Raw genomic sequence first — 11,908 nt, 5'->3', positions numbered from 1 at the left:
ACACACACACACACACACACACACACACACACACACACTTTTCAATGTTGGTTCATCCTCTACAGCTTTCCTTCTCCCAGGATCGTGACTCTTCAAATCCTCACTGCCTTCGTAATTCTTTCATGCCTTTAAACAAATTTTATTTATATATTTATATAAACAAATATTACTAGGGCATATATATTACAGAAGTGAGGATCTGAAGAGCCTTGCAAGCTCACAGAGAAGAAAAGCTATAGAGAGTGAACCACCACTGAAGTACTGGGCCCAACCAGGAATAGGTAAACACACCAGGCTTTTCCAGAAAGACAAAAAATATTCTAAAAGAAAGGAAATATTAAAGAACACAACATTATCTATGTATATGTAATATATACTGAATATGAGTTTAACAAAAATTATGCAATTAAATTGGGAGGATGATGGGAGTATAAGTCCCAGGGTAGAACAAGTTTGGGGGCGGGGAGGGGGTGGGAGCTGGAAGTGGAGAACAGGAGGTGTGTGAAAAAGTAAAATCTTCATCTTCCATAGTAGGAAGTTAAGAGATAATATTTACAAGTGAAAAAAAAAATCAAAAGCAAAAAAAAGGAAACTGGAGGGTAAGCAGAGGAGGAGTAGAGTAAAGTGTTTAAGAGCCTGGGACCTGCAGCCCAGATGCCCAGGTTTTAATAAGAGTCTAATCCAAGCTCTTGTCACTTACTTGTGACTGGGTAAGTTACTTAACCTGTTCCTCATCTCTGAAATGATTGTTCCGAGAATTAAAAGACTTCATAATGTAGAGAGCTTGGAATATACTTGTCACATAATAAGTGCTCAATAAATGCTATAATTATAAGCTTGTTACTTGGAAGTGTGGAAGTAACACAACAGCAAAGAAATGACTAAAAGTTGCTCTGGGGAGCAGGAATAAGAAGCAGGGAAAATGGGACTGGGACCTAACATCTTCCTTATGTCTTATAGCAACACTGTCCAAAAGAATTATGATGCAAGCCATTATGTGATTTTTAGTTTTCTTACACTTAAGTAAAATAGGTGAAATTAATTTTAATAGTGTTTTATTTAGTCTTATGTATCTAAAAAATCATCATTTAAAACATGTAATCAATATAAACAAATCAGATATTTTACATTCTTTTGTTTTGTACCAAGTATTGAAATCCAATGTGTGTTTTTACATTTATAGCACATTTCAATTCAGACTAGCCACATTTTTAGTGTTCAATAGCCACATGTGGCTAGTGGCTATCTCACTGGACAGTGCAGCCTATGGTAATATTTGATGTTTAGAAAGAACACACATCATCAATGGCTGCTAAATCACAGAAAGAGACAACCAGCCATTATATGCCTTCTGATAGGAGATACTTTATACAGTAGCCTATAATGGAAAAAAAAAATTTGAGCCTGAACCTGATCAAGCTTTTGCATTCAATTACCAATTTATAGAAATACAGAGAAGAAAAGAACATGTTACGTAGCACCTCAAGGATACACTCTGCAAAATACATATGGTGGGAAATTCTTAGTGGACAAGCAAACCAAAATGGGGAATTTTTTTAATGAAATAAAGGAGAAATCCATGAATTTTAAAAGATTTAAAGGATTTATCAATGAATTGCATGTGTGGTCTTTATTTAGATCCTAAGTAGAATTATTTAATAATATTTATGATATTAATGAGATAACTGAAAATGTAAACACTGGATATTTGATATTACAAAATTACTTTGACTCTTTTGGGTACAGTAAGTCTTCTATTGGGGGTTTTGTGTTGTTTTGTTTTTTAAAGAGCCATTATCTCTTAGGATTACATACTGAAATAATTATGGACAAAATGATATCTTGTATTTGCTTCAAAATAATATGCATGTTGGAGGAAGTGGTGGGAGTTTAGATGAAATGAAATTGGCCATGTGTCGATAATTGTTAAAGTTGAGTGATAGGTATATGGAGGTTCATTACAATATTTTATCTACTCTTGTATATGTTGTGTTAAATTTTCTACTTAAATAAGAGGTTGAAAATAAAACTACTAGGCATATGTATTTTCAAAATAAAAATTTTTTAGAAATATAGGTAAGCTTAAAGGAAAAATTAGGGTTAAGTCAATGATTATAATATATAATCACTCTGCCCTTCCAACCCAAGCCCAATCTTAATTCCTTCAGACCTGAGGAGAGCTTTTTTTTCTTATTTCACAAGCCTAGGAGACCTACTTCTGTCATTGGTACTGACTTTATAATCTCTCTTTCCAGCTTATGTGATACTATCCACAAGGAAGCAGAACTCTAAAAGTCTGGTTATAAACCATTTGAAATTAATTACCCACTTGATAAACTATGAAGGCTTTAATACTTATCCAAAGGAAGAAAGACTAAGAAGACAACATAAGGCAGATTCAAAAAGATAAATTCAAGACATTAGTCAATATAGCTGGAGAATTTACTTTTATTCTTGCAGTTTTATACTAGGAAGTCAACATTTAATAATCCATTGTTCACAATTGATTTATAAAAAATTTTAATCCTTAAATTGTACATCAATATCCTATGATTCCAAATCTTATTTATCACTCTCCTTCAAGTCTGAAGAAAATGATCACGTAATTTATTAACTTCCACAGACAGCACAGTCCCACTGACATAACATTTAGTCTGAAGTCCTACACTCATATGAGAATTAAGAATAGCCAGTATCAAACTGGCCTGCAACCTGATTGTGTTCCTGGCTCAGGATACCTGTAGTAAATTTGTAAGTCCACACTAAGACACAAAAATAAACTAGGGTGTGTATGTCATATAAAAAACTTTTCACAGTAGAGTAAAAATAACATTAAAATGTTACCAAATTTCAATAATATTATGGTGTTTTATCCAATTAGCTTTCAAAATGCCTGATTAACTGAATTAAATGCAAATAACTTTGTATAGGATTTTTTTAATGTTTGCCCAGCATTTCAAAATGGTTATGGAATATAACTTTTAAAATGTCAAAATATGCTATACATATTGCACTTTTCTGCTAGGCTGGGCTAGTATCCTCCATGGCAAGATACCAAAACTACTGAATAAAATATGCTTTAAAATCAATAGGTACTTGATTAATTTCCCTGAAATTATCATCATCATTATCAAAACCTTCCAGGATTTTGTAAGATTTGATTCCTTAAATACAGTTTTAAAGTTTAACTTAAGGAGGGAAAAAAAAACCCTCATATATTTGACTTTTTATTTCCTTTTTTGGTCGCTCAATGACCAAAGAGAATTTTAAACAAATTATGCTTCATCTTTCCTGGCTTAATAAAAAGCAACAATTTCTATTATCCAAATTAAGAAAAATTATACTAATCAAAAGCTATTAACTTTCAAATGTCTATGTATGTCTGTCTGTAGGTCCCCTTAGAACCTTTCCAAACTTTCATAAACAATAGATTTTAATCAATCACGTACTAGAATCAAATTCGGTAAGGAAAAACTTATTTTGCAAAAATAAAATCACTTCCCAACATGCTTGACAGAAACAAGCTATTCATTTTCATTTGTGTTCCATTGAAGACATTATTGAAATCTGTCCAATGGTTTATTTCCAACTGGTCCACTACAGAATTCTTCGGAATGTTTTAAGATTGGCTGTAGCTAGAGTTCTGACTTCCATTTGGACCCTGCTCTCCTTCACTGTTCAAGTGGGGAAGAAAGAGATTTTACACCAATTAAAAGACTTGTTTTCAACACCCTGATAACCCTACTAATTTTTAAAGTTATTCCGTGCTACAACTCTACAAAGTAAAGACGTTCCCAATTATAAGACACAGATGTGGAAAAATTAAAATCCAGAAGACTAACATTTGGTTTTATGTTTTTATTCTTAGGTAACTTAGTGCCCTCACACAAAACAAGCATTCTGGAAGTTAGTGTCCATTACACTCAAAAATTTAAATTAGGGTATGGGATTTTGTTGTCATTACAGGTATCACTCAACATAGAGATTAGAGCTTCTTCTAGACAAATTTCCTATAAAATTAAATTGTACATAGAAAATCTTATTCCTACTAATTATGAAAATCAAGAAGTGTTCTTCCAAAAAAAATTATTGTCCAAAGGCGTAATAAAACCATACGTAAGTACAGCAAACCTTTATAATTAAAAGTCAGAAAGAAATATGGTAATTTCCTGGAAAACGCTGAATATTTAAAATAAAAACTAAAACTGAAAATACCAGTAACTGTGGCAACAGGATTATTGCCTTATCTTGTCCATCATCATCTTGCAGCTTCAGGCCCTGCCACTAGTGAAGAATCACTCAGGGAATTTCTGCAAAAAATGCATCCAAAGGCAGCTGTTTCAATAACTGCCTTAAACAGCTCCTTGTATAAGTCAAGTATTAATTTTTTCCAAATGGTAACATTAACATATCAGATCTACAAATCTATCTTAATGTTATATAACTTATTTATTTTTCTTAATAAATGATTAAGATGGGTAGCATTTCTTTGTTTCCCTTCTGACCTTTTTTCCCTACCCCAAGTGATCTGATGTACAGTGAGAGCTGAGAACCACTGAACTTAAATGAACAGATCCTATTAAAAAAACAAAACAAACAGAAAAACACACAAAAAAACCCACCACAACAAAAAAACCTTTTTAGGACAAGTGACTCATACTTAGCAAAATTATGTTACTGTTTGCAATGGATCTTTGAGTCACTCAAAAGGCAACATTATTTATTTACCTTTACAATATCAGATCAATCATCTACGTTTTTGAAAAATGCTACTGAAATTTATAAATAGGATAACAGCCAGTAGTGGGGGGAAAAAGTCAAACTGACATGGAACTACTACAGAATTCTTTATCCCTGAATTTTAGATGAACTTGCCTCTCTCTGTTCTGTTTAAATTTATGTACAGTATATAATCATATGTTGAGGGATACCTGTAATAGACCTGCCATTACATTAGGAAAAGTTACTTAACAGATGATCAGATTAATGTATTTTTTTTAAATGAGGCGTTCTCAATCTATCAAGTCACAAATTAAGAAAAAAGAAAAAATATGTCATGAAGTTTTGGAAGAAACTTTACAAAAACAAAACAACATAATCTATGAAAAATTATGATAATGCATATGAAATATATAATTAAATAAAATCAATAACTAAAGTCTACAAAGTACCTGTTTGGAGGAGGTTTTGGTTTCGGCATCTTACTAAGAATAGTTGCCATCTCTTTTCTCTCGTCAAAATTCTTCCACTGCTCATACAGTTTTAAAATAACCCTGATTATTTCCAAAATCTAGAAGAAAATATTTGAAAAGTTCTCAATGGCAAATTATCAAGCAACATTTAGTATACAAAGAACACACATCATATCCTAGACATCCCTTAGAAAACAGTGAAAAGATAGTCTGTATCCTTCAGATTAGGTTAGACAATCCTGATAAATGTGAAAGCATATGTATGCTCAGTCTATCCTTATCCATCTCTGCAGTTGGTTTCTTTCTACCTACTGATATCTTAAACCACAACAAAATAGTGAGGTACTAGGAATAGAGGTCTAAATCATGAAAGAGTATGCCACTACAGAGTACACTCCTCTAATACCAATTGTTTCAAACAATTTGATGGGAGGTAGTGCACAAAAGACTGTTTTGATTCTCTACTAACTACTCTGCACGTGAGTTAAGGTGCTCAAAAACCGGCAGCTATACAAATCTGTCAAATCCAGCTTCCAAATTAGCCCTTCTTCTTCATCTGAGTAGACCTAACCTTGGATTGATTCTAGAACATTTCAGCAGAAAAGGTAGAAGGGCAAAAATCACTTTGTCAGGAGATAGTCTGTGTTACAGAAGTTTACAGTAGTCACTAGGTAGCTTTTAAAATAACCCTGGCAATTAGAGGCTACTTTGCAACCAATCAAACATAAATTTACCATTCTGTTTAACCCTAAACTGAAGAGAAATATAACCTAAATGGTCAACATCAGTTCTTCTTGCCAACACATTTCTTAACATTTCTTTACCAAAAATATTCTTAGCCTGGCTAAGAATTTTAGGCTCATGGTAAGTAAATATGACATTAACTTTAAAATGGTCAAGTTATATTCAGTTAAGGGAATTTTAAAGATTACCTTCTCCATATCCACAGAAAGCTCAGCAAACCACTGTCTGGCATCTTTCTGCTGTACAACACAGGCTACATGCAGGCAAGCTGGAGAGAAAATGAGAGACAGAGGTCCATGTTTAACTGCAAACGTGCAATGTATGGACTCAGAATAAGATATTCACTTAAATTTTTATGTGTATTTTCTTATATTCTTTTTAAAAATTATATAGATTCATATAATAGTTACCACTGACCATCCCACCAGCTGAATCTTACAGGGAGGGAAAGTTACTGGGCTATATATATATATTAAGGTCCTTGTCATCTGCTCCTCACTGTGAGCTAGTCATGATGCAGTTGCCTTGAGAGGGCACGTCAGAGAGGAAGAAGTCCACTGAGGAAATCAGAGCAGGGAAAGGATCCCTGCATAGCAGTACACAGTAGTGGTCAAAATGCACCCACAAGTCAGAGTGACAAAACAAACAAACCAAAAAACCAGCCAATCAATATGCTGATAAATTTCAACACTACTGTGTTTTGGTATTTCAATTAAAAGCAGTGTTGCCTCTGCTTTTTAAAGTTATTAGCAAATGATCAAGTTAGATGAAAACTGGGCACCCTAGTACAGAGTTCAGTGTTGTAATCAAACAGATCTGAGAAAAAAAAATATAATGCACTGCATACAATGTAATTATATACATTACTTACAATATAAACTAACAAAGATAATGAAACAGCCCAAAGACAACAGTCTACATCCTAACTTTGCCTAATATAATTCCGCCCAAGCAGCCTGCCTACCTTGATCCCACACAAGCTTGTTAAATGTTATATTCCCTGGTCTGGTTACCCATATGACTTTGCTAAGAATGACATTCTAGGCAAACAGCAACTCAAACGTGCACGGACATTCTGGTTGCCCCAAGTTAAAGAAAGCTATTTATAAAGTAGGGCTTAGGTTCAGGAAGGATTGAGAGGCTAAAGGACAAATTATAAAAACAGGTAATAAAAATACAGTGGAAAATGCCATGACAGGGCATACATAGAGTAAATTAGGGAAAGAGACATCCTAAACCCAGACTGAGGTGATGCAGAGAGTGCAGAGTTGGGGACGGTGTCACTAAAGGGATGATATCTGATCCAAGTCTTCAAAAAAGGTGAGAGTGGGAGCAGAGAATGATATATACATAAATGGTAAAAAGAAGCTGTGGATTTTATCCAGAAATTGGGAGGAGCACTGAAAGATTTTAACTGAAGCACAAATTCTGCATTTTAAAAAGCTCGCTCTAGCTCAGAGTTTCTCAACCTTAGCACTACTGACATTATGAATTGGACAATTCTTTGAGACTGCCCTATGCACTGCAGTATGCTTAGTAGCATCCCTGGCTTCTACTCACTAGATGCCAGTAGCATCCCACCCCAGTTGCTACAACCAAAACCATCTCCCGACATTGACAAAAATCCTGTGGGGAACAAAATTATCCCTGGTTGAGAAGTGCTAGCCTTGCTCAAGTGTGGAGGATAGACTGGCTCTCTGAGAACAGGGATGCTGGAGGCCACTAGCCAGGAAGGAGACTGCTGTGATAACCTGGATAAAAATGAGAAGGTGGCTATGAGATTACTAAAGAGTGCGGCACAACAGGTGTTGGGTACCAACTAGATGAAGGTATCGAGGAAGATGAAAGAGCCTAACTACTGGGTTTCCAACTAAGGTAACTAGTGCTATTCACCAACATAGCAAAGACATTAAAAAGAGTATATCTGGGGTCAAACTGATGAGTTCAGTCCTAATCATGAGTCTGAAGGCCAGTGAGATGCCAAAGGAAGCTATCCAAAAGGCAGAGATTGATGTAAAGGCCAGTTCAGGAGCAAGATCTTGGTTAAATAAAGAAATTTAAATGTTTCAACACATAAGAGATAGCAGAAGCCATGGGCCTCAGTGAGACTACCCGGGAAGAACAAAAACAGCAGGGGTGACAAAGATGTGGCACACAGCCTTCCTACCCATGCAGATCCCAGTATTCCTTCCCACTGAACCCAGATGCCACTTCAGAATCCTTCCAGGGAGCCTCCAGTACTACAAAAGTATAACCTATTTACCACCCCTCATGTAAGAAGGCGGAGAAACACTAACATTTAAGGGCTAACTGAATAAAGAGAAACCAACAAAAATTAGTCTGGACTGGTAAAAGAATGGGGGGAAAATCAAGAAGACAGAGTCATAGAAATGAATACAAGACAGAAAGGGAACAGAAACTAACAAGTGCCTAACATATGGCAGGCATTATTTAAAAGATAACTCATTTAATTCTTGTAACAACTCTATACTGAGTTTTTAGTACCCTCCCCCAATTTTACAATTAAGGAAACAAACTCAGAAAGGTTAGATAATTTTCCCACAATTGTAAAGGAAGAAAAGTTTAAACCTAGGACCATCTGTTCTAACTCATGACAGTACTGCCTTCCACAGATAATAGAATGGTGGCTAACTTTCCCTCTAGCAAGGCATTAAGGACCACAAAAGGCTCCTTTACTTGACTGCTGAGGACCGACTTGGGCTCAGGAAATAAAAGAAGACCTAGTTATTTTATATAAGTTACAACTAGTATTAGAAGGCTTAATTCCAAACTTCTCCCGCTAAACAAACAAAAATGTTCTATTCAGACACTGGTTAAAATTATTTTAAACAATTTCAAAAAAAACTTACCAAAAAAGGGGGGTGGGGGGACAATAATCCTGATTTGTGATAGTTGCAGTTCATATTATTGAAAGTTCACATGCAAGGAATAGTCTATTACTTCAAGGAACATAAAAACATAAAGTACAATAGGTTGAAATTTCTTTTAGGATGACCTAAATAGGTATACAACAATTTAGCTACTAAAGGTACACCATATTTACATACCTAAAGCTATCATGAAAGGAGGATACAGTAGGCAAAGATCCGTTCTGTAGGTATCATTCACTATCCTCCTATAGAAATGTAAATCATATTATTACTGAAAGCAGAACTACCTCATATGACTGTACATTACCCTCCAGAGAGGGCCAGATTTCCCATATCTGTATATATTTATATCTCTTTTATATTACCATAACACAGATATAAAGGTGAACATCAAAGGAAAAAGATGGATACATGAATGTGACAATGAATAAGCATATTTTAATGAATAAAATTACAGCTAAATATATTTAAAATTTTAAAACCTCACAATAAATTTTAATATAAGATAAACATTTTTCTAATTTTCTAAAAATCAGAAAATCAGATAGGAAACCAGAAATTATACAACGAATTAATATATATGTTGAATACCACCAAAAATATTCTGATTATTTTAAAGATAACATTTATTTTATGGAAATATAGTTGAAATCAATGTTGTTTTAATTTCTGCTGTACAGCACAGTGACTCAGTTATACATATATACATTCTTTTTCATATTATTTTCCATTATAATTTAAAGATAACAATCTTAATTTTCATATAAACAGTCTGTTTTTCATAAGAATCAAATTTTATTGGAAATATTCATCAAATAGATAATTTAAAGATCTATCATTTTAGCATTTATACCAGTATAGTTATTAGAATTCAACAAGCAGATATTTCACTCAACATAAAATATCTTGGGGCACTAGTTTAATTACTTTAAAAACACTAAACTTCATATTTAATTGTCAACCTTCCTAGCTAATAACATGTTACACTATGAATAACTTCTGTTCTAATTACCATGCAAGGGGAAGCAACATGTCTTCTTGGCCCATGTCCTGCACATACTGGAGCAAAGGTCTATAAGGATGATACACTATCAAGCAACAATCCTAGAAACAGTTTAAAAAATGTGTATGTATAAAAACAGATTTATTATAACACAAAAACCTTACCATTACCCAACTGATTTTTAATTGTGTATTTCAAAATGTATTTTTCTAACTCATGCTTGCTTCCCTCTTATTCTCTTAAGCAAGCAGTATGGCAGCCCTAAACTCTACTGTAATAGTGAAGGCAGTGCTCTCTCTGAAATATACCTTGGTAAATCGGTTGGCAGTCAGTCAGCATCCATTCCCTTAGAGACTCAAAGTGTCACATCTGCAACACACTGAAACCTCTTATTAGCCTATAAATCCGTAATTCCCAACTGGAGGAGCAGAATTCTGCCAAAGACATAATCTATCTTTAAATAACACCACACACATACACAAATTGTGCAAATAATTTACAGTGGTTTAATGTCCTGACTGGTTTGCTTGTAATCCTCTTATTATAGTTACTATAGAACAGAAAAAATTTCCCATCCTAAGTAGTATATACAAACTATTTTACAGGCTCCCAAGAGCATATAGGTGATGATGCCACTAGGTACTATGATTTACCATCACATATCACTTGGATGGTTTTAAAATGCACCTCCCTACAATTATTTCTTTAAATTTATGACTTCACTAAATTTGAAAGTAAGTTTTACTCTATTAATCACAAGGAAGAAATATACTTACCATTAATTCTAAAAGATAGAATTCACATTCTAATATCTGTTAAAAAAAAAAGATTATAAATGTCAACATGAAACCAAATTAGGTGAGTCTACTTAGTCTAACATAAGAATGTAATTAGGCATTTATCACAAATTTTTACTAAAATTTTTTTAAATCAAGAAAACACAATAGCTTATATCAGAATGAACATATGCTATAAACAATTACTTGTTATACAATGCATGCAACTGTGATTATGAAACATTTTAATCCTTGTAAGGAAAAGCCAGCCTCATATAAGTATTCTTATTACTTATTTTTATTTAAAATAATCCTGTATAAGCTTCAGATTTTCCAATATACTTCCCACTCAACAAATGCAAAAATGTAATTATCTCCACTTAACTGTTATTCTTGTTATATTACAAATTAATAATAGAAGAGAATACTGAAAATGAAACAAAAATACAATTTAAATAGAATGAAAAAATCCCTTGCAAGGTGGAAAAAGAAAAACATGCCTATTAAAATGGCAATAGAAATGCATCTTCTAAAATAATGTAAAATTTCAAGTATGGTTTTCATTCTGTTTCATTATAGTAATTCTCAACCCCAGCTGCACTAGTAGCCACCTGGGAGCTTTAGAAAATACCAGTGTCCAGGTTTCAACCCTGAAAATTCTGATTTAGTTGATCCAGAGAGAACCTGACATCAGTATTATTAAAAAAGCTCCCAAAGTGATTTAATGGACACCCAGGGTTGATAATCACTGCTACAAAGTATTTTTTTTTAATGGTAGAAGCACTTTAGCTTTAATTTAGAAATAAAATCCATATTCTCATAGAATCTGAAACTGCCATTTCTAGGAGACCATTCAGTTTATTTTGATATAAAATGTAGCTAGTTTACATACAGCTTTAACAAGTAGTTTTATTTTTTACAATATACTTACATGGTTCATCCTATAAGGAAATTCCTTTGGAAAGGCATATGAAAATCTAGTTTTCACTGCAGAAAACAAACAAACAAACAAAACAAACAGAAAATGGGGAGTGAATAAACACAAAACTTCTTTAATACAATGTAAAATATTAGAGGTAGAGCTAAATCATTTTTAATTTTTAGTAGGAGCTCTTGAATATGCTTAGGGATGCAGATTTTTTGTTTTCAGGCAAGGGGAAAGACTGAGTGGCAGAAAGCCCTAGGCCCCCATCTATATTACAATTAGAGTTTCAATGATATATTTAATATATTAAGAAAGAGTTCTGCTGCTTAAAAACTAAAGGAAATGGAAAAAACACCACTGGCTTTTATCATTTCTAA

The 11,908-nt window shown here is 33.5% G+C and overlaps 1 protein-coding gene across 1 annotated transcript; it reads right to left on the bottom strand.

The window, feature by feature from the left end:
• Positions 1-998: 998 nt before the first annotated feature.
• Positions 999-11,595, bottom strand: LOC102976756 (cyclin-C). The gene is made up of 8 exons (XM_024117929.1): positions 11,538-11,595; positions 10,607-10,642; positions 9,840-9,931; positions 9,005-9,072; positions 6,125-6,204; positions 5,172-5,290; positions 4,216-4,310; positions 999-3,674 (listed from the first exon to the last, which is right to left on the bottom strand). Exons 1-7 carry the CDS (start codon positions 11,544-11,546, stop codon positions 4,259-4,261), a joined length of 456 nt encoding a protein of 151 aa, XP_023973697.1. The 5' UTR covers positions 11,547-11,595; the 3' UTR covers positions 999-3,674; positions 4,216-4,258.
• Between the last annotated feature and the right edge of the window lie 313 nt (positions 11,596-11,908).

Source organism: Physeter macrocephalus, unplaced genomic scaffold, assembly GCF_002837175.3.
Source record: "Physeter macrocephalus isolate SW-GA unplaced genomic scaffold, ASM283717v5 random_2310, whole genome shotgun sequence".
NCBI classification, from domain to species: Eukaryota; Metazoa; Chordata; class Mammalia; order Artiodactyla; family Physeteridae; genus Physeter; species Physeter macrocephalus.
Note: the sequence above shows the minus strand (reverse complement) of the source record. Positions and strands in the feature narration are given on the sequence as shown.